Raw genomic sequence first — 24,321 nt, 5'->3', positions numbered from 1 at the left:
ACTATCTTCGGGCAGTTTACATGTGTTGTGTCCTGCCACTCTCTTTTTTGGTACGTCAGAAAAGTGTAAACATATAAAGTTTGTTTATTTATATTCATGTGTAGATTTTGCATGTGTGCGTTAAAAACAGATTAATATTCTCCATACATAGACATCACAGTTTTCCTTAACCCTTTCCCCACCATGGTTTGGCCCAAACCCATTGTTATCAATGGCAATTGTGGACCTGTATACAGGGAATGGGGGGTGGACAGGTTAAACCAATCTCCTATTAGGGAATTTTGTTTTTGAAAGAGGGGGAGGGGGATTGACACCAAAATAAATAAGGAAATTATGTTTCTGGTGCGTCAGCTTTTATAATTTGCGACCCCTTGGTTCTGGCAAGATCAAGACTATATTTCAAGATAAATTTGGAAAATAATGTACTTTGTGTTACAGAACAAAAATAATGATAATTACGTTGCTTGTATTAAAAATCATTTTGTAGTAAGGTGTACTATATGTATATCGGTGAACTAATTGTGTATTGTGTATATAAATATGTGATATGACAATTTAGAAGAGAAAGTTTTTCATTTTGAATTTTTGATACCACAAAGTGCCTATCTTTTTAAACACCCTTAAAATGTGTTCCAGACAATACAAAGCTGCTCAATGTTGGTGCAGTTGTTGGCACTAGATATTTAGTAACTGTATTCACATTACTCAATTTCACAGCTTATTCAAATCTGACAATCAACCTGTACCAGCAGAATTTCATGATTCAAATGTGAAGTATTTGCAATTCACCTGTATTCAGAATTTTTCTGGTCACTCATCAGGTGACCACGCAACCATCATAACAGAAGACCTTTATCCTTGTTGAAAAAAAAACCCCGAAGGCAAGACTGAACCATACGGGACCCACATCAAACAATTTCGCTAATTAGCATGATCCTAGGGGTTCAAAATGAAAGCTGCACCCCTCCCCTCAGCCCCCAAAATGGTGATGGTTTTGGTATGGAAAATTGCCCTAGTGTTCTTCAGATGGGCATAAAGAATTGACCCTTTCACCACAATGGTTTAGCCCAAATCTATTGTTATCAGTGGTGATTGTGGACCTGTTTATGAGTAAATTGGGGGTGAACAAGTTAAAAAAGAAAGCACTGCACAATTTTTTTCTACATTTTCCTCTGTGTCAGCTCTTCTGAATGGCACTTTCCAATCATTGATAATCATGTTGAATTTTTGCCATTTTGAGCAATCCAATATGCTGCAATTGCTTTTACTATGTCAGATTTTATAGTTGTTTTTTCTTTTATATAATTCACAAATAATTGAAATAACTGGCTAACACAACAACACACAACTGCATCATAAGTCATGAAACTCTTGCCTCAGAATTGTATTCTCACACTGTAATGTGCCACTTCTATCATGTGGTTAAAAATTTGGAAAAAAGTTGGCCTTTTTTCACTAGTTAGACAATGAGCCTGATATTGCAATGTCAGCAAGATGGATGCGTTGGCTGACTTTCTCTCAGCTCATGAAGTTCTTCGTATAAATGAAGAATATCTTGGCTGTGCAACTGTGAGTGCATTTTTCTGTAATTTTCCATGAACTGATTGTTATACACCCTTCATTTGGAAAGGCATTCTTAATTACAATTGTCAGTTATACTGTCTTTTTTCAGATGGAGTCTTTTCACATTCCTACGTCTATATTTTCTTATTAAATGACCTGATCTGCTACTGTCAATTTTCTCATGTGTGTAATTTTTCTGTGTATGCTGCGTGCCAGTGTGTGTCAGTTTTGTGTGTATTTACATTGCAAAGCTCACAGATTTTCAGATGTTGAAGTAGTTCATGTATTCTCTGTCCCTAAAATCCCCAACCTGTACATGCTCACTCGGTGATTTCCATTTTGAAAAGAGAGTGGGAGATGGAAGATAGATTTTCCAAGAGACCAATCTTCCAATGGATCTGTATAAAGGTCTATTCCTATATATTGCTAGGCTGCATATACATGTACTTTACCTGGCGATGTTGGTTTTATTTCAGCCAGTCTTTTGGAATCATGACTTGTCTCATCAAATTTTATATAAACCACGATAAGTTCATAGAATACAGGATGCCAATCGTAAACTGTTATTTAAATACCATTGGCAATGTCAGGTTTCTCTTTGTAGAAGCAAATTTTCTCACTGCATCAATATTCCTTTTACCAGTTCCATCATGCAGTGCATGCTAGGGTAAACAAAGTGAATGTTACTCATAGAACTTTTAAATCATAGGGTACACGTAGCGCGTGTTACTCATAGTAGACTATGACAGGTTACACCGTGACCTATATTTACGTCGCCGATGGATACAAAAATACATAAGGCATTTTTGGCATTGCAACTTTTGTGTCATTCTTGTATAAAAATCTGTTATTCAACACAAAATCAGTATGTGTGTGTTGTTTTGAATGTGTCTATTCAGCCACAGCAATGCATTGTGGGATATCCAGGAAAAGGCCTGTTGCTCTTCATCAATACATAGATGACCACAGGTGTAATTGTATTATGGGTCAATAAATCTCTGTTCAGGAAGGTGACGTTGATCGAATCCAAGCAACAACACAGCTGGTTTCATTTTTCATAAAATGAACTTTATTCTGCTGAGTGTAGAAGAACCTTGACCTTTCTATATTTTTTCAGAATAAGTCATATTTTTATTTCAAAAGGAAGACCCATATGTAATATGGCATAACTATTCCATTCAAGCCTCCAGTAGTTGCAGTACATCTTGTCGAAAGACAGAAGTATCATTTGGACAATTTTGGGGATTCCGATTCAATAATCTTAGAGGAAATGCAGTCACTTCAGCTTTCCGTGATTGGTGACTGAGGAACAGTTAGTGCTGTCTGACCATGCCAATGTGCAGAACATCAACATGAAATTTGCCTCTAAATCTTTATTGGCTCCTGTTGGACTGGTGTTACGTGCCATACTTCTTCTGCCGTAGACTGCCAGGCAGACTCTCAGCTAATACGTGCAGTGGCTGCTGCACTGCCACGAGCCAGTTGTCCTTCAGTGTGTCCATGAACAGCAATGGCTAGAAGAGAGAAATATATTTTCCAAGAATTCTTATTTATATTCTGATGTTGATTATCCTCTGGGCGGACATTCCTACCTGTCTTGAAATCCCATGTTCTTACCTCGTTCCTTCATACAACTGTGTGGGTAATAAAAGGCACTAGAATGCTTGATAAAAGTTACCATATGACCTGATTATTCTAGCTTATGGATAGTTTTAAGGTAGTTTGTGCCTCCAAATTGAAAGATTTAAACTTGCTGCTCAAACTTTCCTCAATTCTCTTACCAAATCAAGAATGAAAATCAGGGGTCACAGTGCAAATTACCTAAAATTTACTGATATTTTGAAATTCAAAATGGCCGCCATCCCTGTGTTAACTCTATGGGGGAAATGTTGATTTTCGAAAAACTAAGATGGTAAAAATTTTTCTTACCCTATGAGCTTTAAAAATGCTCCCCTCCCCCCCCAAAAAAATTTGAGAGTCCAAATATCTGTGCCTGAGGTGCATTCTACCACAAGAATGGTGGTGATTAGCATACATTGTTTTTTACTCCTGTCACACTAATTACCCCAAGTATGGATGCATAGACAGTGATAAAGCTGTATGTACCAAAGTATGTACCAAAGTCTTATACTAAAAGCAGTGTGTACAAATAGATAGCCAATTTTTGTTTTATGGAGAGAGGGCGTAGGGGCAATTCTGGTTTTATGGAGAGAGGGGTATTGCATTCTGTTCACGACATTAACGCTTTCCCTGCCAGACAGTATCACTTCCCCATCAGCCAACTCAGTGAAAAGCTGTATTGAGCCAAAACCATACGTACTTCCACCCATTTGGCTTGGTCTGTTCCAACAGCTTTAGTCCATAAAAATCATATTACAGTATCTGTAATTTCAGGGGCCTTCAAATATTCAATTTTTTTGTTAAAATGCACCAAATGGGACATATTGTGCTTCACTAGTTTTAATGAAGTTCACCTAATGGTGAAATATGAACTTGGCAGGAAAAGGGTTAAACACTGATATTTCTCACACTGAGTAGGATTACAAAATCACTTTGACTCCTGTGTAATTTTCCACGAAAATCACATGCACAGTTTATAAGAGTTCTATCCGAATACAGCTTAGGACAACTGTCTTCTAGCACACTACAGAACACAGCTACCGTCTTGAACTTCACAAGATGCAAAAGCACGTACCTTATATTTTTTACATATTGGAGTCTTCTTCTCTTCCAGCAGTTTGCTTCCCTTTACTTTTCCATCTTGCTTTGCTTGTTCATACTGCAATCAAGGTCATTTCATCGCTGTGAGGTTAAGACTTGATAATTACTTAAAGGGGGTGGTCGTCTGAACTGCGCGTGCGTGACGTTCTTGTTTATAAACAATGTATTTCATGCATGATATCTATATGCATCACTTCAACATAGCTGCAACTTATAAAGTTTACGATATTCATTGTTAACAAGCATGTTTCAACTTTCATCAATCGCCAACGTACCTTAGATACAGTATTTATATCGGTCGCAGGGGTCCCTGGCAACCTTTGAGCAGAGTTCCGACGACCACCCCCTTTAAGCAAAACAACTGCACAGATGGTGTATATTTTTCAAATTTCATACTTTAATGACTGCTGCCAACGGTGAAATTTATAGCTCTAGCCAGTTGGCAAGATTTACATTTGAATTTTGGATGCATCAACTATCAATTATGATTAGGGATAAATCTTAGTACTTGGCACTTGCGGACGTTTTTCATGACAAACAAAATAATTTTTACCTGTTCTCTTTTAAGTGTAAGCATTTTCTTGTCGAGCACAGCAAACATCTCCAAGTCCTGCAGGAACACAGTATCTGGGTTGGTGGGACTGTAGGCTATCTGTGTGATATTGGTTTGCCTGAAATCCCATTTCTTGCTTATGTCCCGGCTGTACAATTGCCAATGCGTGTAAGCTTTCTGCATAACGTCATATTCCAAGACCTGTGGAGAGTTCACACAGAAATCGCATCACACAATGACACTGTATTTGCATGCGGGTGACCTTTGAACCCTACTGTGACAGACTAATAAGGTCTCCACTTTTTTTGCAAGTCATCAGGGATAAAATAATCCCAGCTGGATCAACTGACTTGGATCAAATATTTTCAGAAGCTACTGATCCCAGTTGCTGGTAACTCAATTGGCTGCAGTATATATATTAAGGTAGAACGCACCTCGGGGACAGACATTCAGACTCTCAAACTTTTACAATTCTCTTCTGATATACCACATGTGGAGGTTCATTTTAAAGCTTTTGGTGAAAGAAAACTTTTTATCGGCATAGTTTTTCGAAATTCGAAATTTTTTATTTTTCTCCATAGAGTTAACACAGGGATGGCGGCCATTTTGAATTTCTAATATTGGTAAATCTTGGGTAATTTGTTTCTCTAGTACCAAAATTTGGACGGTGACCCCCTATTTTTATTCTTGATTTTGAAAGAGAATGATTGAAAGATTCCTTGAGGAAAGTTAGAGCAAAAGTTTAAGTCTTTCACTTTCGAGGTGCATACTACCTTAACATGAAGGTACTTGAAAAATGTATAGCATAGCGCCAAAAATGGCCTGGATATCATATATGGGCTGCACCACAACATCATACATGTATGTCACTGTACACCAATCATATTGCAACACACATTAACATGCATGTGTACATCACCGTGCATCCTCCTTGTACCGACATTGATTAAAAATCTAACTGCTCAGATAGGTTTGTGGAATGTCTTTGGACATGAAAAGCCCCATAATAGAACGGCCATTTGGTGACCATGTTGGATACATATATTATAGTATAATGTGTTGTCCCTCTACAAAATTTTGGTGAAATATGTTCAACCAATACCAAAATCATGGCTCTGGACATGGAAAAATCATGATACAAACGGCTTTTAGCAGCCACTTTTGATTGTATGATGCATACGTGTGTAATAGTACATTGTCCTTGTATCAACATTGATACATTGACTGAGATCAGTTCAAGTACATGTATGTTTGTGTAATAGCTCTAGATGTGAAAAACTTAAAACAGAATGGCAACCTGTCGGCAGCAATACATGTGTTAGATCATGTCATGATAGAAATTGACAGGCTTGTGCATGTAAAGGTACAACTGTCTTTTTACCAAGATTGAATGAGACATGGCTGTGGACATGCAGACATGCAGACAGACAGAGCTAAATCCATCAATCTCGTGGACTTTGTCCATTGGGATTGATACAGGCATATGTATGATAGGCAATGACCGATTAAAATGGCTCATCTCACCACGTATGATCTTGATGTGACAGACGGGTGAGATGGGAGGAAATCACCATTTTTGAATTTATCATTCACTCTGCAATTGTGGTCCTGATAATGGTATTAGCTAAGTTGATTACACATATTTGCAAGTACAACGCTTCACTTCTGGTTTGGACGGAGATGGAGATTCCCCTGTGCTGAACTCACCTTTTGGTTACAGTAGGCCACTATCAGCAGTGAATTGTGCGGGTTGAACGCCATCGCTGTGGGTTGGTGTGAGAGAGTCGGTAAACTGCATTGGTGCTGAAATGAAAGTGTAATGACGGTACCGGTGTTTACAAAGCAAAGTGCAGTAAAACACTTGTCTATTGTGTGATATGGAGGTAGATCCAATGCAGTGAAGAAATAAAAAGAACAGTTAATCAGCTTGATTTGATCTTTGAGAGCTGTGGGTGTATGTGTCAATCAAACCACAGTGTGGTGAATGGCAGCCATATCACAGTGCAGGGTCGATGTGCAGATGGGCAAGATTCTTGATTTTGCAGAGAAGATAGTTCAACTATTATTCTTCTATGTTAAATGCTTACAGCCATTCACAGTTCATATCAAGGTTTACTATATTCAGGATGCAGTTATTTTTTACAACTTATTGTGAAATAATCACTGATTTGTTTCCATGATTACCAGTAAGGTTCCTGACATCAAATTCATCATTCGTATCACATTCAAATTTTTTTCTTGAATTGTCCAAATACTCTGTTGGCATATGCACATAGGCATTTTTAATCTCATACCTGATAATCGTCCAGGCTATAAACGTTGATATGGCTAGAATTGTCGGCGGTGGCCAACCACCGACTGTCTTGGGAAACGGACAACAGATGTAACGGCTGGTCCTTTGGCTGGGAGGTATGCAACAGGCACGGCTGAAGATTGTCCACTTGTAATACTTGTACCGTGCACTGGTTTGTAGCTATGACTAGTTTGCTGCTGTCCGCTGTAAATACCATACAGTGCGCCGCATGGACTTCCTCTGGTATCCCTGCAACCTGTACGACAAGATCAAATGCAAAGAATTTACCAAAATGTTCTCGCTCCAGTTATGATGATAAGGGGTTGTCAGACGAGCCATTTACTGGCACACAGTCCATATAGCCGACAATGAGATGCAAATAATATGCGGTACAGGTCTCCTCGACTAACTTTCAGCTCGTTGCTCACTTTCTACTATTTTTATAGTATTTTATACAAAGGCACAGACTTATTCTATCTTCAACTTAAAACTGATAGTGATTTTGTAGCTCATTCTTTACTATTTTTCATAGTTTTTGGTAGCCAGTAACAGACACTTCGTGTTCATGTCGGCTACATGGACGATCTGCCCATTTACCTTATTGACTACATTGTTTGGCTCTTATAAAGGTGCATGCAAAAGGTATGCCAAATCAGCAATGTTCAATCAATGAGGATAAATTAATTTACAATGTCCATACACTCAAAGTGTACTTAATATATCAAGGACTTTTTCAACAATTTTCAAGTAGGTTTTCAGGACAAAACACCATTTGTACGTATCATTCTTACAATAATTCTTGTGTATCATTTTACAAATAATTTTTGCAATATCATGACTGATCATGACCCTATACTACCGGTGCACATCTGCCCAGAAATTTCACCTATGGAAGCCAAATTTACAAGAATATGAAGATTGAAACAACAGAAACAAAACAAAATCATTCTGTATTCCTCGATTTTATTAACTTACAACAACAAAAACAACAACACCAAATAACTAAGTTCCCTGCACTATCAACTGCTACTGACCTTTGACACTGACGGCGGGTATGACGAGATATGGTACATTCTGATTTTATTGATGTCTGAGTAAGCAGCCCATTTACCACAATTACTGAAGGCACTGCACGCTATGTGATCGTTACCCTGTGAAAAGAGACAGACACATCACTTGAGGAGAGAGTGTCACCAACACACAATTTTAGGTGATGTACTGCCACATTTGCATTCGTAATCTGCAATTAGCTTGAACAGATGAACCACAACAAAAACCTCTTTTTAGACCAAGCTCTGGTCTGATCAAAGTCTTTTCTATTTTCATTCTTATTCAAGCTACATGTAAAAGAATAGTCAGGTGAAATTGTTACTGTAACAATTCAAACTTGCAAAATCCATTTGCGTACAGGATCTAAACTCTCAGAGTTATCTAAAATTCAAGGACTTTCAAGGACTATGTCAGCAATTTTCAAGGACTATCTTACATGTAGGTCCAAAAGACCATTTTCCGGATATCATTTGTACAAAATATCAGTTTTATACATCATTATACATATCATTTTCTGGATATCACGACCAATAATCTTGTTATTTTTGAAAAGTGTGCATGGATTATCAATCTTCTAGACTTTCTAGCATTCATTTTCGCAGACTTTTCCATGACTTTCAGGAAGGCTTCAATATTCAAAGACTTCTAAAGACTTCCAGGAGTGCTGTAAATATCTGATGATCTGACTTGTTTGTTTCTGCATAGAGTCTTTATGGTAATATGCACCTCAAAAATGTATGACAAAAGATTTGCTCAAACTTTCCTCAATGAAACTTTCGACCATTCTCTTACAAGGCAAAAATAAAAATCAGGGGTCATCATGCAAACTTTGGTACTAGAGAGACAAATTTATACCTAAGATTTCCCGATATTTGAAATTCAAAATGGCTGCCATCCCTGTGTTAACTCTATGGGGAAAAATTCAATTTACAATTTTTGAAAAACTAAGACGGTGAAAACTTTTCTTTCATTAAGAGCTGTAATATGAGTCCCAACAAGTGGTAGATCAGAAGAGAATTGATAAAATTTGAAAGCTCGAATTTCTGCCCCCGAGGCGCGTTCTACCTTTAACCATGGTACCTCTATTGATCACCACTTTTTCAAAGCAGAAAATACCTATTGAAACTAATGATGACAGACTTACCTTGGCCTGTAATAGTAACATTTTAATGGGTTGTCTGACCAACGGTAACACTTCTCCATCCTTTCCTTCTGAAACTGTTAATAAGAGAAACAGAATTATTCAGATATACAATAGAAGCCTGAGGAAGTTCATATTTGGAGTCAAGTTTATCTATTAGATGGTTTCAGGTTCACACAAGCTCAAAAAAAAGAGTCTGAAATATAAAATAACGCAGAGTGTTTTCTTCCAGAACAGGAAATTTTATGGTGACAGCGCTGTCAAAAGATTCTATGACTGACGGAATTTTGAACGTGGAGTGGTTTTGATGACTTTGAAGAGAGGATAAGCAAATTAGGGTCCACAAACTCAAAGTCATTCAAAATTAAGGAACTTTCAAAGCTTTTTTTTCAGCAATTTTTAGGATTTTTTGAGGTCTGAAATACTATTATCCAGATATCAGTGAACAACATAAAATTTTTTATACCATTCCATTGTGCTTTTAAGGATAGCACCACTGATTGTCTTGTCATTTTTTTGAAAAGTGTTGGTCGATTATTAATTTTCCAAGACTTTCCTGGACTCCAGTTCTTTTTTTCAAGGGCTTTCCAAGGAATTTTCAAGAAGGCTTTCCAAAGTTTTTCAGGCAATTATTGACAGTTAGCAATGGAAATTCACCTGATGTGGCTCCAAGTTTCCAAAACTCAAGGCATCTGTTATGTTGGAACATCAGCATCTCTGCATTCTTGGCAATGTGTACCAGTTGTCTCTGTGGTGAAGAAAACAATTTTTTTTGACATCATCTTTCATTTGTCATTCACCAAAAGCCAGCATATTGGAATGACAGGCATTTAGTTTACAATTGCCTTCTAAGAGTAAAATTGATGATTTGAATCGGAGGGCCTTGTTGTAACCTGGGTACATGGTCTAGGAATCGGGCAGTACCAGTATATTGGAATCATATCAGAAACAACATGGTGACTTCTGTTTACGTGTGTGCATGTCAAATCACAGCAGAACTAACAATCAAGTTCAACAAAAGATACCAGCTTCATTTGAAGGCTTTAACCCTTTCACCCCCAGTTCCTGAGCTATGGCCAGTAGTTGGTAAAAATGCACGTTTCACATTGTTGAAGCTATCGTGCTATGGGCAATTGTATGCCATTGTACATTATAGAACCCAAACGTGTAGGACAAACTTGCATGACTAAACACTGTAAAAGTCTGTACGTTAGACATTTTAGACACGTTAGGTCCGTACACTTTAGGTTTGCATGATACACGATAGGTTAGCATGATTGGCATGGTAGATTTGACCGATGTTGAAAACCTAAAATGATATACACGTTAGACATTTTAGACACGTTAGGTCCGTACACATTAGGTTTGCACGATACACGATAGGTTTGCACGATTGGCATAATAGATTGTGACTCATGTTGAGAACCTAAAATGACATACACGTTAGACATTTTAGACACGTTAGGTCCGTACACGTTAGGTTTGCACGATACACGATAGGTTTGCATGATTGGCATAATAGATTTTGACTCATGTGGAGAACCGAAAATGATATACACGTTAGACATTTTAGACACGTTAGGTCTGTACACGTTAGGTTTGCACGATACACGATAGGTTTGCATGATTGGCATGATAGAAATTGAAGTCATGTGGAGAACCTAAAATGACATACACGTTAGACATTTTAGACACGTTAGGTCCGTACACGTTAGGTTTGCACGATACACGATAGGTTTGCATGATTGGCATGATAGAAATTGGAGTCATGTGGAGAACCTAAAATGACATACACGTTAGACATTTTAGACACGTTAGGTCCGTACACGTTAGGTGTGCACGATACACGATAGGTTTGCACGATTGGCATGATAGATTTTGACTCATGTTGAGAACCTAAATGACATACACATTAGACATTTTAGACACGTTAGGTCCGTACACGTTAGGTGTGCACGATACACGATAGGTTTGCACGATTGGCATAATAGATTTTGACTCATGTTGAGAACCTAAAATGACATACACGTTAGACATTTTAGACACGTTAGGTCCGTACACGTTAGGTGTGCACGATACACGATAGGTTTGCACAATTGGCATAATAGATTTTGACTCATGTTGAGAACCTAAAATGACATTACACGTTAGACATTTTAGACACGTTAGGTCCGTACACGTTAGGTTTGCACGATACACGATAGGTTTGCATGATTGGCATGATAGATTTTGACTCATGTGGAGAACCGAAAATGATATACACGTTAGACATTTTAGACACGTTAGGTCCGTACACGTTAGGTTTGCATGATGATTGGCATGATAGAAATTGGAGTCATGTTGACAACCTAAAATGACATACATGTTAGACATTGTGTCTATAGACGTCAAAAGTGTACGTCATTTTAGGATAAGTAGAATTGTATCATGGCAATCATGAGACATATTGTATAACGTGCCGACCTAAAGTTGACAGAGCTAACGTGTCTAAAATGTCAAACGTGTATGTACCAATGTCAAAATGAGTCAAGAGCTATCATGACAATCATGCAAACCTATCGTGTATCGTGCAAACCTAACGTGTACGGATCTAATGTGTCTAAAATGTCTAACGTGTATGTCATTTTAGGGTCTCCAGATAAGTTGAATGGTACAGTCATGATATACACGTTAGACATTTTAGACACGTTAGGTCCGTACACGTTAGGTCGGCACGTTACACGATAAGTTTGCACGATTGGCATGATAGATTTTGACCCATGTTGAGAGCCTAAAATGACATACACGTTAGATATTTTAGACACGTTAGGTCCGTACACGTTAGGTCGGCACGTTACACGATAGGTTTGCACGATTGGCATGATAGATTTTGACCCATGTTGTGAAACTAAAATGACATGCACGTTTGACATTTTAGACACATTAGGTCCGTACACGTTAGGTCTGCACGATACAAGATAGGTTTGCACGATTGGCATAATAGAGTTAGACCTTACCGTGTTTGTAGGCCATCACGTGAATCTTGAGACATATCGTATAAGGTGCCGACCTAAGATTTACGGAGCTAACGTGTCTAAAATGTCTAACGTGTATGTCATTTTAGGTTGTCCACGAGTCAAAATCTATCATGCCAATCGTGCAAACTTATCGTGTAACGTGCTGACCCAACGTGTAAGGACCTAACGTGTCTAAAATGTCTAACATGTATGTCCAGATAAGTTGAATGGTATGGGTACCATATGTCAATCGTCCAGATAAGTCGAATGGTATGGGTACCATATGTCAATCGTACAGTCATGATATACACGTTAGACACTTTAGACACGATAGGTGCATACATGTTTCGCGTGCACGATACACGATAGGTTTGCACGATTGGCATGATAGAATAGGACTTATTTGTACGCCCTAAAATGCTATACATGTTAGACATAGGTTCTTTAACGTTAGGTCTGCACGATACACGATAGGTTTGCACGTTTGGCATTTTAGGCACGTTAGTTCTGACCTAACATGTCAAACATGCACTACTAAAATGTAAAATGTCTAAAATGAAAAAATCCCGACTTCTGGCCATGGATGCCAGTTCCCTGTATACAGGTCCAAGATCACCATTGATAACAATGGGTTTGGGTGGAACCATGGTGGTGAAAGGGTTAAATTCATGAATTTGTGATATAAATGCAATGACAATTACACGACAATAAGTAGTAAGTTAGTATTTTGGAAGATAAATCATCTGCTTTGGTACACGGAATACGCAGAGAAGATTGTCGCAACTTTCCACATGAGCTTTTGGAAAAGCATGAAAAAGACTTATAATGTTTTTTATTTGTGTACTTCAAATTGACAGAAAACTCACACCGTAAACACAGGCTAACTGAAAGCGATAAACGTGTTTCATTGTACACATCAAAAGGTGAATCTGACATTGAAAATTAGGACCACTGAGCTGCTTAGGACACAGGTCGGAGTTGCCTGTCATCTGGCACAAATCAACAAACATATTTGAAACATCACCTTTTAATACTCATGTCTGAGGTGTTTAAAGGCCTGTGTTGGCACTAAATTGTCTCACCAAAAAATTTACTTACTAGATTACAATTTCAATGGAAAACAAAAGGCTATCACACCTCCATAATCCTCTTACAGACTAGAACAAAGGCGATCCCAGGGACCGTGAACAGTGCCTTTAAGGTAGCGGTAAAGGCTATTTTTGCACCAATTCTTTTCTCAGAGTTAATGTCAAGTTTCAAGTGTTAGAATCAAGATATTTAGTTCAAATTTTCAGGATAACTCCCTTAGTTAATACTTTCTCCGAAGAATATACAAATTGTATATTTGTAGCCATGATTTTGAAATATGACACCATCAATATTAAAATTTAATTTTTCATATATTTTTTACATATTTGAATTTAATAATAATTGGATAGTATTAATATTACCAAATTAGTTATAAATATGTTGACACTATTAATTGTAAGATTTGTACGGCAGGATTTGTAAATAAAATTTGTTTTTATGATTTTACATGGGTTTACATATCAACAAATTATTAAAAATTCTTTCAAATTTCAAAATGTGATTTTTCAAAAAGTACTTCAAATACAGGAAAATTGTGCCGTACAAATCTTATCTGTAACCTTGTTAATAGGCTGTAAAAATTCCATGTCCATATCTCATTTCAAAGGTTGGATTAAATTGGTATAAAATTATGTAGGAAAACTGTTATTCTGTCAAAAATGTTGAAAAGAAGCCATATTTGCACCCTCTTTTGAAGTCACAGAGCAGTTTTTTTTGGTTAATCTCACTTTAGACACCTCTTTGACACTCAAAGAATCTAAAAATGCATTTACAAAAGCAGTCATGCATTCTGAATGCAAGCACTGCCTTGTCAAACTTTCCTGAAAAACAGTAAAAAATTACTTTCCCTTTTCAAACATTTTTTTAAAAGCTAGGGGACCTCTGCCATAGTTAATACACTAAGGACTCCCCAACTTCCTCTTATTTGGTCAGTTTTTCAGAAGTTTCAACGGGCTATAACTCTGCAATGCCTATGACCCCAAATGTCTAGTTTTTTTTATTCCACAGAGAATGTTGACTACTTTTATGTTTTAATAGTTTTATTGAAGTTTATAACTGACGCTCTAGCCTTTACCGCTACCTTAAAGAAACACACTGAGGTGTAGTTTATGAAATTGCTATGAACAAACACTAGATATACCATCTTGAACATCAATTTCTGGCTGTAACTGACGCAAACAATTTGACAAAATTCAAGTTCAGTGGCAGAGATGTGCATGTCCAAGGAGACTAACACAAAAGTTAGAGGGTGCCTGATTGAGTATGTAATTCCACAGGGGTCAGTAAAAAGGGCCCTGGGGAATGGAATCACATTCATGCCCCAGGGTCCTTTCTACTGATCCCTGTGGTAATCATGTCCTCTCAGCGATTTCTTGCAGGATGATCAAAGCTAGAAGACTCACGTGTTGAGGATAGGCATTATTTCTCCATGTTCTCTGTTCATATAGTCTGAGTCCAGACTTCGGTCTCTTGTTGCTGAAAACTGGACTTGCTACAAGAGTTGTACCAACACCTGTCCGGCAAACATTAGAACCAGATATGAACTGTAAATGCTCACGTGTTTCATTATATATTGAAGTTATGTGTAAATTTGAACCTTTGCCACATGTTTGCAACTTCATTGAAAGTATTATGATCAACATAATGAACAATATTCACCGCAGATTAACTTTATAGGTCATTAAGTATTCAAATACGCAATTAGCTGAAATAGAAATAATTAATTTCTTTGACTGCTGTCATTGTATCACCACTAAATATATAGCAAGTGTAATTGCCTTTGGTCAAGTCCTTCGCTTCAAACTATATATATATTCTAAACTTTGAAAGCTCATTAGATATGCAAACTATAAATAAGCTGACACGAAAACTTAAGTGCGAAATGACTTTCAATATTGGTATAACCTGGTATAATCATCGATGCACATAGCATGTTATGCCAACTTTGATCAAATAAATCCAACTATATATATCTCTAATTAGGAAAGTTCATTAAATACACAAATTAGGAATTGGCTGAAGCAAAAATGCTTAATGCCTTTCAATAATGTTAGCCTACATAATAGTAACGTTAATGTACATAGCAAGTTTCATCAATTTTGGTCATGTAAATTCAAATATATATAACCCTAATTTCAAAAATTCATTAACTATGCAAATAAGGAATTGGCTAAAGTTCAAATGCTTAATGACTTTCAATAATGTTCTATCATAGTATCTTTAATGTACATAGCCAGTTTCGTCAACTTTGGTCTTGTCAATTCAGATAAATACCCCTAATTAGGAAAGTTCATAAAATATGCAAATTAGGAATTGGCTGAAGTAAAAATGCTTTATGACATTTAATAATGTTCTATCATAGTATCTTTAATGTACATAGCAAATTTCATCAATTTTGGTCATGTAAATTCAAATATATATCCTTAATTTCAAAAGGTCATTAAATATGCAAATTAGGACTTGGATGAAGTAAAAATGCTTAATGACTTTCAGTAATGTTAAATCATAGTATCCTCAATATGTATACCAAGTTTCGTCAATTTTGATCAAGTAAATTCAGATATATATGCCTAATTAGTAAATTTCATTAAATATGCAAATTGGTTATTATCTTTCATGTCACCCCTTAATAACTTTTACAGCTGATATATCTTGATGTGATCAAGATTTGTAGCAAATCTAATCAAATTGTGTGCAGTCGTTCTCAATGTATATCCGTTTTTTCTAAAATCATTAATTATGCAAATGAGCAAAAAGTAAGCAAGCCATACCCACCAAAAACTAATCAGTTCTTGCCATTTGCAAACTGAATCTTTGATTCTGATCTGATGAGCCGTTTTTGAGATATTGAGCACACAGACAGACAGACAGACAGATAGACAGACAGACAGACAGACAGACACACAGACAGACAGACATCGCTGCGACATATGCTCACGTGCGTAAACACGTGAGCAAAAAATTACATTTCTACCATTTAGGTAATGTTAACAACAACTTTTGGATTTCTAAGAGAGAAAGCCAACGTTCAAAAATGTGAATATGTTGTCTGTATTTATTGTTGAAAAAGAAAATTTCCTTCTGTACTAGATTGCATGACTTTGTATCAACAATAGTGAACGACGATGAGATCTGTACACAGATACGAAAGGTTGAAACTCAATTAAGGTAGTTCGCGGCTTGAAAGTGAAAGACTTAAAGTTTTGCTCAAACTTTCCTCAAGTAATCTTTCAACCGTCCTCTTTAAAAATCAAAAATACAACATCGGGGGGGGGTGGGGGGGGGGGGGGGGGGTTCACCATGCAAATTTTAGTGCTAGAGAAACAAATAACCCAAGATTTACTGATATTTTAAATTCAAAATGGCCGCCACTCCTCTGTTAAGTCTTTTGAGAAAAATAAAATTTTCGAATTTCAAAAAACTAAGCCTGTGAAAAGTTTTCTTATACGAAGAGCTTTAATCCCCATAAGTGGTATATCAGAAAAGAATTGTAATAAAATTTTGAGAGTCCGACTATCTGTCCCCAAGGAGCATTCTACCTTAATGCAAAAAGCTGCTTTGAAAGTCTGATAAGTGATTTCATTCATTTGATCTCTCGTCATGTCTTCGATTTTGAAAACATTCCATCCTCTGGAAGGACATTTCCTTTATATTTTGAAATAAACACAAGCTGCCTTGCAAGATTAGCTGATGACACAGTAAGTCATGCATTCAGAGGTCAAATGTATCACACAATCAAGAAATCTGCAGTTTCACAATGATAAAAACAGTAACGGAAATGGAAATTGCGAGGTACTGTAGGTTATTACAATGGCAAACAAGAGCAACATGTTTGTCATCAATCTTAGATCATTTTAAAAAGCCTCATTTCTATCCAAAACATCCTGCAAAATATGACAAATTCAAGTTTAAAATACTGTCATAAAATACATCGTACTATAAAACATAAAATGTGTGGCTTTGCGCAGGAGAAGTTTTTTGACCTTCTCACTCTAACGAAACTCAACCGGGCAGTCGTGAACTTTAACCCTGGGGGGATGCAAAGTAACATAACCTTTTTACCTCCTGAAACCAGAAAGTCTTTTGTAATTGCCAGTGCTCTAACATCATTGGAATGGATGTTTTCCAGAGCTTTAGACTGTACCCAGGCCATACTGCCACTTTCCCTGTCAACTCGCACATACTGGAACTGGATCACCCGGCAATCAGCCCCAGCACAGTAGACAGAATCTTCATCTTCGTTTATACACAGTGCCAGTATGTCAGCTCTGTGACTGTGATAAGCCTAGGTTTGGCCGAAAACACAGAAAAACAAGTTATACCAGTAGTTATGATTTGAAAGTTGCTGAAACAATAATGCCTGAAGCATTATCATTCCCACATACCACACAAGACCATCGCAAAATAAAAACAAAAGAAAAAGACAAACAAACAAATACAAGAAGATTAGTGTAAAGCCCCATGAGCTGTATCTTTTCAGCATATTTTTGATAAGATGGTTTGAAATCAAATGCAACTTATTTGAAAATGTGACCATAGCATTTTTTCAAACATTGGTAACCAATGTACAATGTAGGTTTTAAAAACAAAATACTACTTGAGTAGCAAACTCAAATATGGCCACTGCAAATACACACATAAGTGCCTGAATTTAATCTTCCACATTTAGCACCAAGGATTGAAATAGTGACAATTGGGCTTAACACTGGGAATAAAAAAATCTCTTAAAAGAGTGAATGAAATCTTTTTTCCGAAAAGTAAAATGCATGAGATACAGGGCTTTGATTTATATCTACAACAATTTTTCCATCCCTTTCCCCCCCAATTTTTTCTTTCTTTCTTAATTTGGTACTTAAAACACAAGCCAATTTCATTTAACCCTTTGCACCCTGACCCCCTGGTGACCTATGGCATCACACAGACATTTTTTTCTGAGCCAGATTCAAAGGATTAACCCCCACAATGCTCTTTCCCAGTGGAGAGTCCCATCTTCTTTGCACAAAACAATGGGATTTGGCCAAAGTATTATTCATAGTGAAAGGGTTGCAGCCATCTTCCGGCCACCATGTGCAGGTACAAGGACTGCAACAACTTGACAAAAAGGGATTATTTTAAAGTGTCTATGCCATGCCTAAGATAACAACTTTTAAAACCAATCTCTATGCCTTGGAGATAAGTTCTACCCATATCGGGCATTGAGATTTACGCGCTGTTGATAGTTATAAGCAAGTAAAGTTGCAGGTGGGTGTGTTCCCCAAAGCCAAGGCGGTCCGACTTTTTCGCCTTTCGGAAGTTCTCACGAAGGTTTATCTAAGTATTTCACACCTCTAAAGCTCTCCTTGAAAATAACTGTGAATTGCAAGGCATTCTGTGGTCACCGTGGTGGTAATAGTGCTAAAATGGTCAGAGATTTTGGTTATGTCTGTATAAACGTACAACTGATTAGATTTTCTCTATTTGTGCGCACATACACATGAGAACATATGTAGAGAAACAACGTGCCTCTACTATCTCATCTGTATTCAAAAAGTAATTCAAACAAACCAAAATCACAAAACGTGAGAATAAACCACTTTTCAAACATATCTACCTTTATCAGAGTTCCGTGCTGGCCGTCCCAGAATTGAATCCTCCCTGTGGAGTCTGTACTGATGATGGTGAAATCCTTGGTGATGCATACATTCCAGACAATGGTTTCCTGATTCCTGTGTTTTCTGTTCAGGGTTATTCTCTGTGTTGCATGTCCTATGGAACCAACAACAGTGATCATCATGAACAGCTCTGCATACACTGAACGGTCAATTGGATATTTCCTGCCTGGACTACTGCAGTCATATTCCATACTGATTAGCAAAGGCATTCGTAATTAAATATAACACATGAGAGCGAGGGCAATATCACGATTTATTGCCTGCCCAAGGGATGGTGGTCATGATCGAAATACTGATGATGCCCGAGCCGTAGGCGAGGGCATCATCAGTATTTCGATCATTTATTACACCGAACAAGCAAACATGCAAAGAAACACAAACACAAAGACTTCTTAGAGTACAGTTCGCCTTCTGAGTCCGGACCTCAGCGTAACTTGTCAGTGCCGAGTCTAGGGTTGCCGCTAAAGTTTGCCGATTTCCTCGGTGGCGTATCCAAATTTGTTGCTTGCATAGTCGCTGAACACAGAAATTGCATTCATTGTTGCCATTTTCGTTCGTTTGCTGTTTACTTGCATCAAAGTATCGTCTAACTGTGCCGGTGACAGCTCTGCATGACGTTTCGAAGCCATATTTGCCGACTGCAAAAGTACAACAAGCGAACGACAATTTGTTTTGCGCAGAAAGGATGTGCAGTAAGTAAAATGACGTCATCCATGTAATATCAAATGCAGAGGGCATCATCAAGTTCGCAGAGGGCATCATCACATTCGCAGAGGGCATCATCACGTTCTTTTACATGTCACGTGAGTCGTGTTTAACCAATGGCAGTGCACGCTGAATGAGTGAGGTGTAATAACTAATATTATACACCTGTGTCTGTAACTTATGGAGTTTTGTTATACAGAAAGTTTAAGTATGGAAGGACACAGAATCCAATAACTTTGATGCGGAGCACAACAACTTCAGTTGTTATTGGACGCTATTTGACCTTTGACCTCATGACACCTTTACGTCAACACACAGGAAAACCAAGAAGATTCTACAGTTTTACAAAAAATAAACATCTACGCATATCTTCTACCTACCAGCCTCAAAGTGTCATCTTCTCATAAACTCTCTAACCTTAAAACCCTGCTCACCTGATTGGACATTCCATATCCGAATATTATCTATGGAGCCTGTCACGATAACAGACTCTGAGTCGTGCCATGACAGGGACAATACCCTAGTGTCTTGTTTACTCAGTGCTCTGTCGTACATCAACCCTGACTCTGTGATTTCAAACAGTCGAACACAGCCGTCTTCCATTCCAGCCTGCAAAAGTGATGTGATGGTAAAAACGGTTAAGGGTAGGTGGTCACTTTCAATTTCAAATACCCTGGTAGCATAACTTGTAAGCTCGGCTCACATCAACAGATTTTCAGGCGCATTCAAATATTTACAAAGGATTCTTATAATATGCAGCTTATTGGATTTTCACTGGTTTTAAGTATTGTTTACTATGACAATGCATGTAATAGAGATGCTCCTTACATGGGTAACAGGCATGATAGACAGTGCGCCCTCTATACCTATATGACGTGGCACAAGGCAAAACGATTGCCTGTGATGGAAACAAAATATTCTTTTGGTTTACTTGAATAGATACAGGGTTGATGCAAAGGAATTTCCATGATTCCTTGAATGGACGCAAAGTTTCAAGAAACGCATGTTCGTTAGGAGCACACTGATGATTGAGATACTGAATGCATGCTTTTGAGATAAAAATTTGGCTAAAAACTAATTTGCACAGATTGATGTACTTACTGCAATGTGTGTCTTGGATTTGTTGACTGTCATACACCAAACAGCGCCACCAATGGAGTCGACTGAGACCTACATTTAATAAATATAGTTTGCATGTCAGATGACAGTTGAATATATATAAGTAATGTGAATCAAACTTAAAATTTATTGCTTTATTTATGGTTTTCATAATCTGCTGCCACAGTGAGTTGCTTTCTCCTCCTGTGATCACAATACTCAGGGAAGGATAGAAATAGGGGTTGGGAATGGAAACAACTCTGTAGGCAACTGAACACCTGTGTTATATAGGATAAATCCTGTAGTTGACAACTGGATCCCACTATGTAACCTGTGAAACCCCACAGTTGACCACTAAAGGGTACCGTCATGTGGCCACCAGTTGGCGACTCCTGCTTTCTACACAAATTTCACACCAAAAACTACCTTTAAATTGGAATTTTATGCCAAATATATCCAATGAGAAAATGTTTCGAGAATACCCAAGTGAAGTTTCCTTCACAAACTCTGTTTTAATTGATAGGAAGAAAATTGAATTCTTGTGTGTGATTAAAATGTCCATTGGTGTTCACAAGAACCTATTCCCGCTCCAAGTCTAGTTTCTGGTAAAATTCTATGCAACTTTATGGCAAGGCATGCAACTACTTGATTGTAGAGTTATACCTTTGGTGCTATCTTTCTCAGATCATATTCTGTGATGTCGCCAAGGAGACCAGCTGAAAATAACCTTCCGTTGACCCATACAAGTGCTTTCACAGATCGGCTTTCAGATCCTGGGATAGTCTGCGATAGATATTGCATGTCAGTCATGACGCATTATGTTACTACGAGCCATGGATAATCAAAATATATGCATTATAGACAACACTCATCGCATGGAACTTTCCTTCTATTTTGATTACTACACTTCAGTGCACTATGCTACGGTTATGCTAAGGAAACCATGTCGGCAAACATTTATCAGCCTGAACCTCTGTTCTGATTTAGTCTTGGAATGTTTGTTGTTCAAGGAAGAATGCACCTCGGGGACAGATATTCTAACTCTAAATCTTTTACAAAACTTTTTTTGGTTTAGCACTCGTTGGAGCTCATTTTAAAGACTATAGAGTAATAAAAGATTTCATGGGTTCATTTTTGTGAAAATCAAATATTCTATTTTTTCCCACGGAGTTCATACAGGGATGGTGACAATTTTGAATTTGAATGTTGGTATGAAATGTTGGGTAATTTGTTTCTCTTGTACCCAATCTTGCAAGGTGACCCTTGATTTTTATTCTTAATTTTGAAAGGGAATGGTTAAAGTTTCCTTACGGGAAGTTTGGTTAAAAATTTAAATTTTTCAATTTGAGTCACACACTACCTTCAAAAACCTGTCCGTAGTTTAAGTTTCTAAAATCAAATTTGAGCAATTTATTGTGATATTCAGAGAAGTTAAAGTCATAACTTCATCATCAGATTTTCACGCCTCCAAACTTCTGTTTGCGGGAAGGGGTTCAAGGTCAAGTGAAATGAGCTTTGTTCACCATGTGTGCGTTTTCATTATCCACAGTCCCTAAGACTAAGAAAGACTAGTAGTCCTGCGTTATAAGTAAATACAGTGTAACTCATTCATTTCTAAAGGCAGTATGTGCCTTGAAAGTGAAAGACAAACTTTTTGTAAAACTTTCCTGACAGAATCTTTTCACCATTCTCTTTCAAAATCAAGAAAAAAAATTGGGGGTTTTAGTGCAAATTTTGGTACTAAGGAAACACAATGACTTTACCATTTATATACTGATATTTGAAATTCAAAATGGCCGCCATCCCTGTGCTAACTCTGTGGAGAAAAACATAATTTTTGATTTTCAAAAAACCAAGACGTTGAAACTTTTTCTTACATCAAGAGCTTTAAAATGAACCCCGACAAGTGGTAAATCAGAAAAGAATTGTCAAATTTTTAGAGGCTGAATATCTGTCCCTGAGGTGCATTCTACATAGCTGCAAAATTGTAGCGCTACGGTGAGGCGGTCGGTGATTTTTGGTTTTTGCGATTTTGCTCACCAGTAGCGCTACAATGCCGAAGGCCCCAGGGAGTATAAAATAAGCGCATCCAACTAGACCAGGCGTGTTGATGTGAAATGCTACACATTTACTGCATTTGGTCGTACCGATTTATCACTACTGAAGACTAAACACTACACTACACTTACCCTTGTCGTTTATGGGGTTTGGAATTTGTTCAAACACGTCGATCGCTTTCCGAAAACATTGAGCGTGGGGCATCCTGGGAGCCGCCATTACTGGAAGTTGGTAATGCTCTTATTTTATACTCCCCAGGGCCATCGGCATTGTAGCGCTACTGGTGAGCGAAGTCGCAAAAACCCAAAATCACCGACCGCCTCACCGTAGCGCCACAATTTTGCAGCTAAAAACCATAAGGAGAGCACTGCAGCTCTTTGATGGTTGAAGAAATGTACCTGGTTTGGCCTGACAAGTTTGTGAGAAGTGAAAAACAATTACAGAAACTGTGCACATATCACTGCAGTAATGTGGCTCTAACTCGATGAAATTCTACCTAGAACGATCAGTCCATTCCACGAGAAATGTCAGTCTTACTACGCAAGTACCCACCTTTTCATGATACCAACAATCTGCTATACTCCATAATTCTATAGAGGCATCAGATCTCGACACAGCTACCCTATTGGTCAGTTCATCAGGTGCAATACAGTGGATAGCATTGGGCCTGTATTCAAATAACTGAACATGATGGACACGAAAGTCGCCCATATTTCCTCTAGCGTGTGTGGATATCTGGAAAAGAAACAGGAGAGATGCATGAACAATCTTCCCTTATTGTTTTGATTATCAGCCGTATGTCAAGGTACTACTTTATAATACCATAATTGATGTGTGAAGGTAAATCTATCCATGGAGGTCTCGCTTCTACCTCCATGGTCTGTCTGGACCGGGGACGCATTTTGTAAATTCTTTGTAATGTTATTGTATTTCCCCAGAATTTCCAAAATATGGAACACTCTCTCTCTTAGTGTCCAAATCCAGAGACAATGTGGCAAGATCTGATGAGAACAGCCGAATAATTCTTTAGCCCTTCATTTTGTTATTTACACGGTCAAAAGGTGAGCTATTTGGCAGAAAAGTATTAGATGACAATATTGGATAAGTTGAATCTATGAAACTGGTTCGGTTGGTTCATAACCCACGGAAGCCATAAAGCTATGGTAGTAATACATTAGCCTAGAAAATGACATCTTATAATGATATTCAGCTTGTATAAAGAGTACACAAGTATTTTGCATGCCTGGCTGTACAGTTATATCGGTGAATATAAAATAATAGCACTTACATTGACAGAAACAACCGAGCTTCTACGCTGCTAGATGTAACTCACACACGCACGTGTGATGGTTGATCGCAAATCGCGGTATCACTTCCGGGGTCAGCCACGCCGGTTGGTCATG

At 37.7% G+C, this 24,321-nt stretch overlaps 1 protein-coding gene across 1 annotated transcript; it reads right to left on the bottom strand.

Moving 5' to 3' along the window:
• Positions 1-2,609: 2,609 nt before the first annotated feature.
• LOC139147571 (U3 small nucleolar RNA-associated protein 4 homolog) lies at positions 2,610-24,320 on the bottom strand. Its single transcript, XM_070718696.1, has 16 exons — positions 24,207-24,320; positions 23,471-23,653; positions 21,524-21,643; positions 20,864-20,932; positions 20,197-20,371; positions 18,997-19,151; positions 17,469-17,691; positions 14,810-14,919; positions 9,979-10,069; positions 9,325-9,398; positions 8,165-8,281; positions 7,132-7,386; positions 6,545-6,640; positions 4,838-5,038; positions 4,259-4,342; positions 2,610-3,077 (listed from the first exon to the last, which is right to left on the bottom strand). Exons 2-16 carry the CDS (start codon positions 23,627-23,629, stop codon positions 2,961-2,963), a joined length of 2,046 nt encoding a protein of 681 aa, XP_070574797.1. The 5' UTR covers positions 23,630-23,653; positions 24,207-24,320; the 3' UTR covers positions 2,610-2,960.
• Position 24,321: the final 1 nt, after the last annotated feature.

The sequence above is a fragment of the Ptychodera flava genome, chromosome 13 (assembly GCF_041260155.1).
Source record: "Ptychodera flava strain L36383 chromosome 13, AS_Pfla_20210202, whole genome shotgun sequence".
Lineage (NCBI taxonomy): Eukaryota > Metazoa > Hemichordata > Enteropneusta > Ptychoderidae > Ptychodera > Ptychodera flava.
This window is presented reverse-complemented; position numbering and strand designations above follow the sequence as displayed.

What these genes read in the sequence shown, in the direction of transcription:
- LOC139147571 (XM_070718696.1), bottom strand. Translation starts at nt 23,629, where the DNA reads ATGGGCGACTTTCGTGTCCATCATGTTCAGTTATTTGAATACAGGCCC. An exon ending in AGCACGGAACTCTGATAAAG is followed by an intron (nt 17,692 to 18,996) that starts GTAGATATGTTT and finishes GGCCAAACCTAG; the next exon opens with GCTTATCACAGTCACAGAGC. An exon ending in ACCCGCCGTCAGTGTCAAAG is followed by an intron (nt 7,387 to 8,164) that starts GTCAGTAGCAGT and finishes CTTGTCGTACAG; the next exon opens with GTTGCAGGGATACCAGAGGA.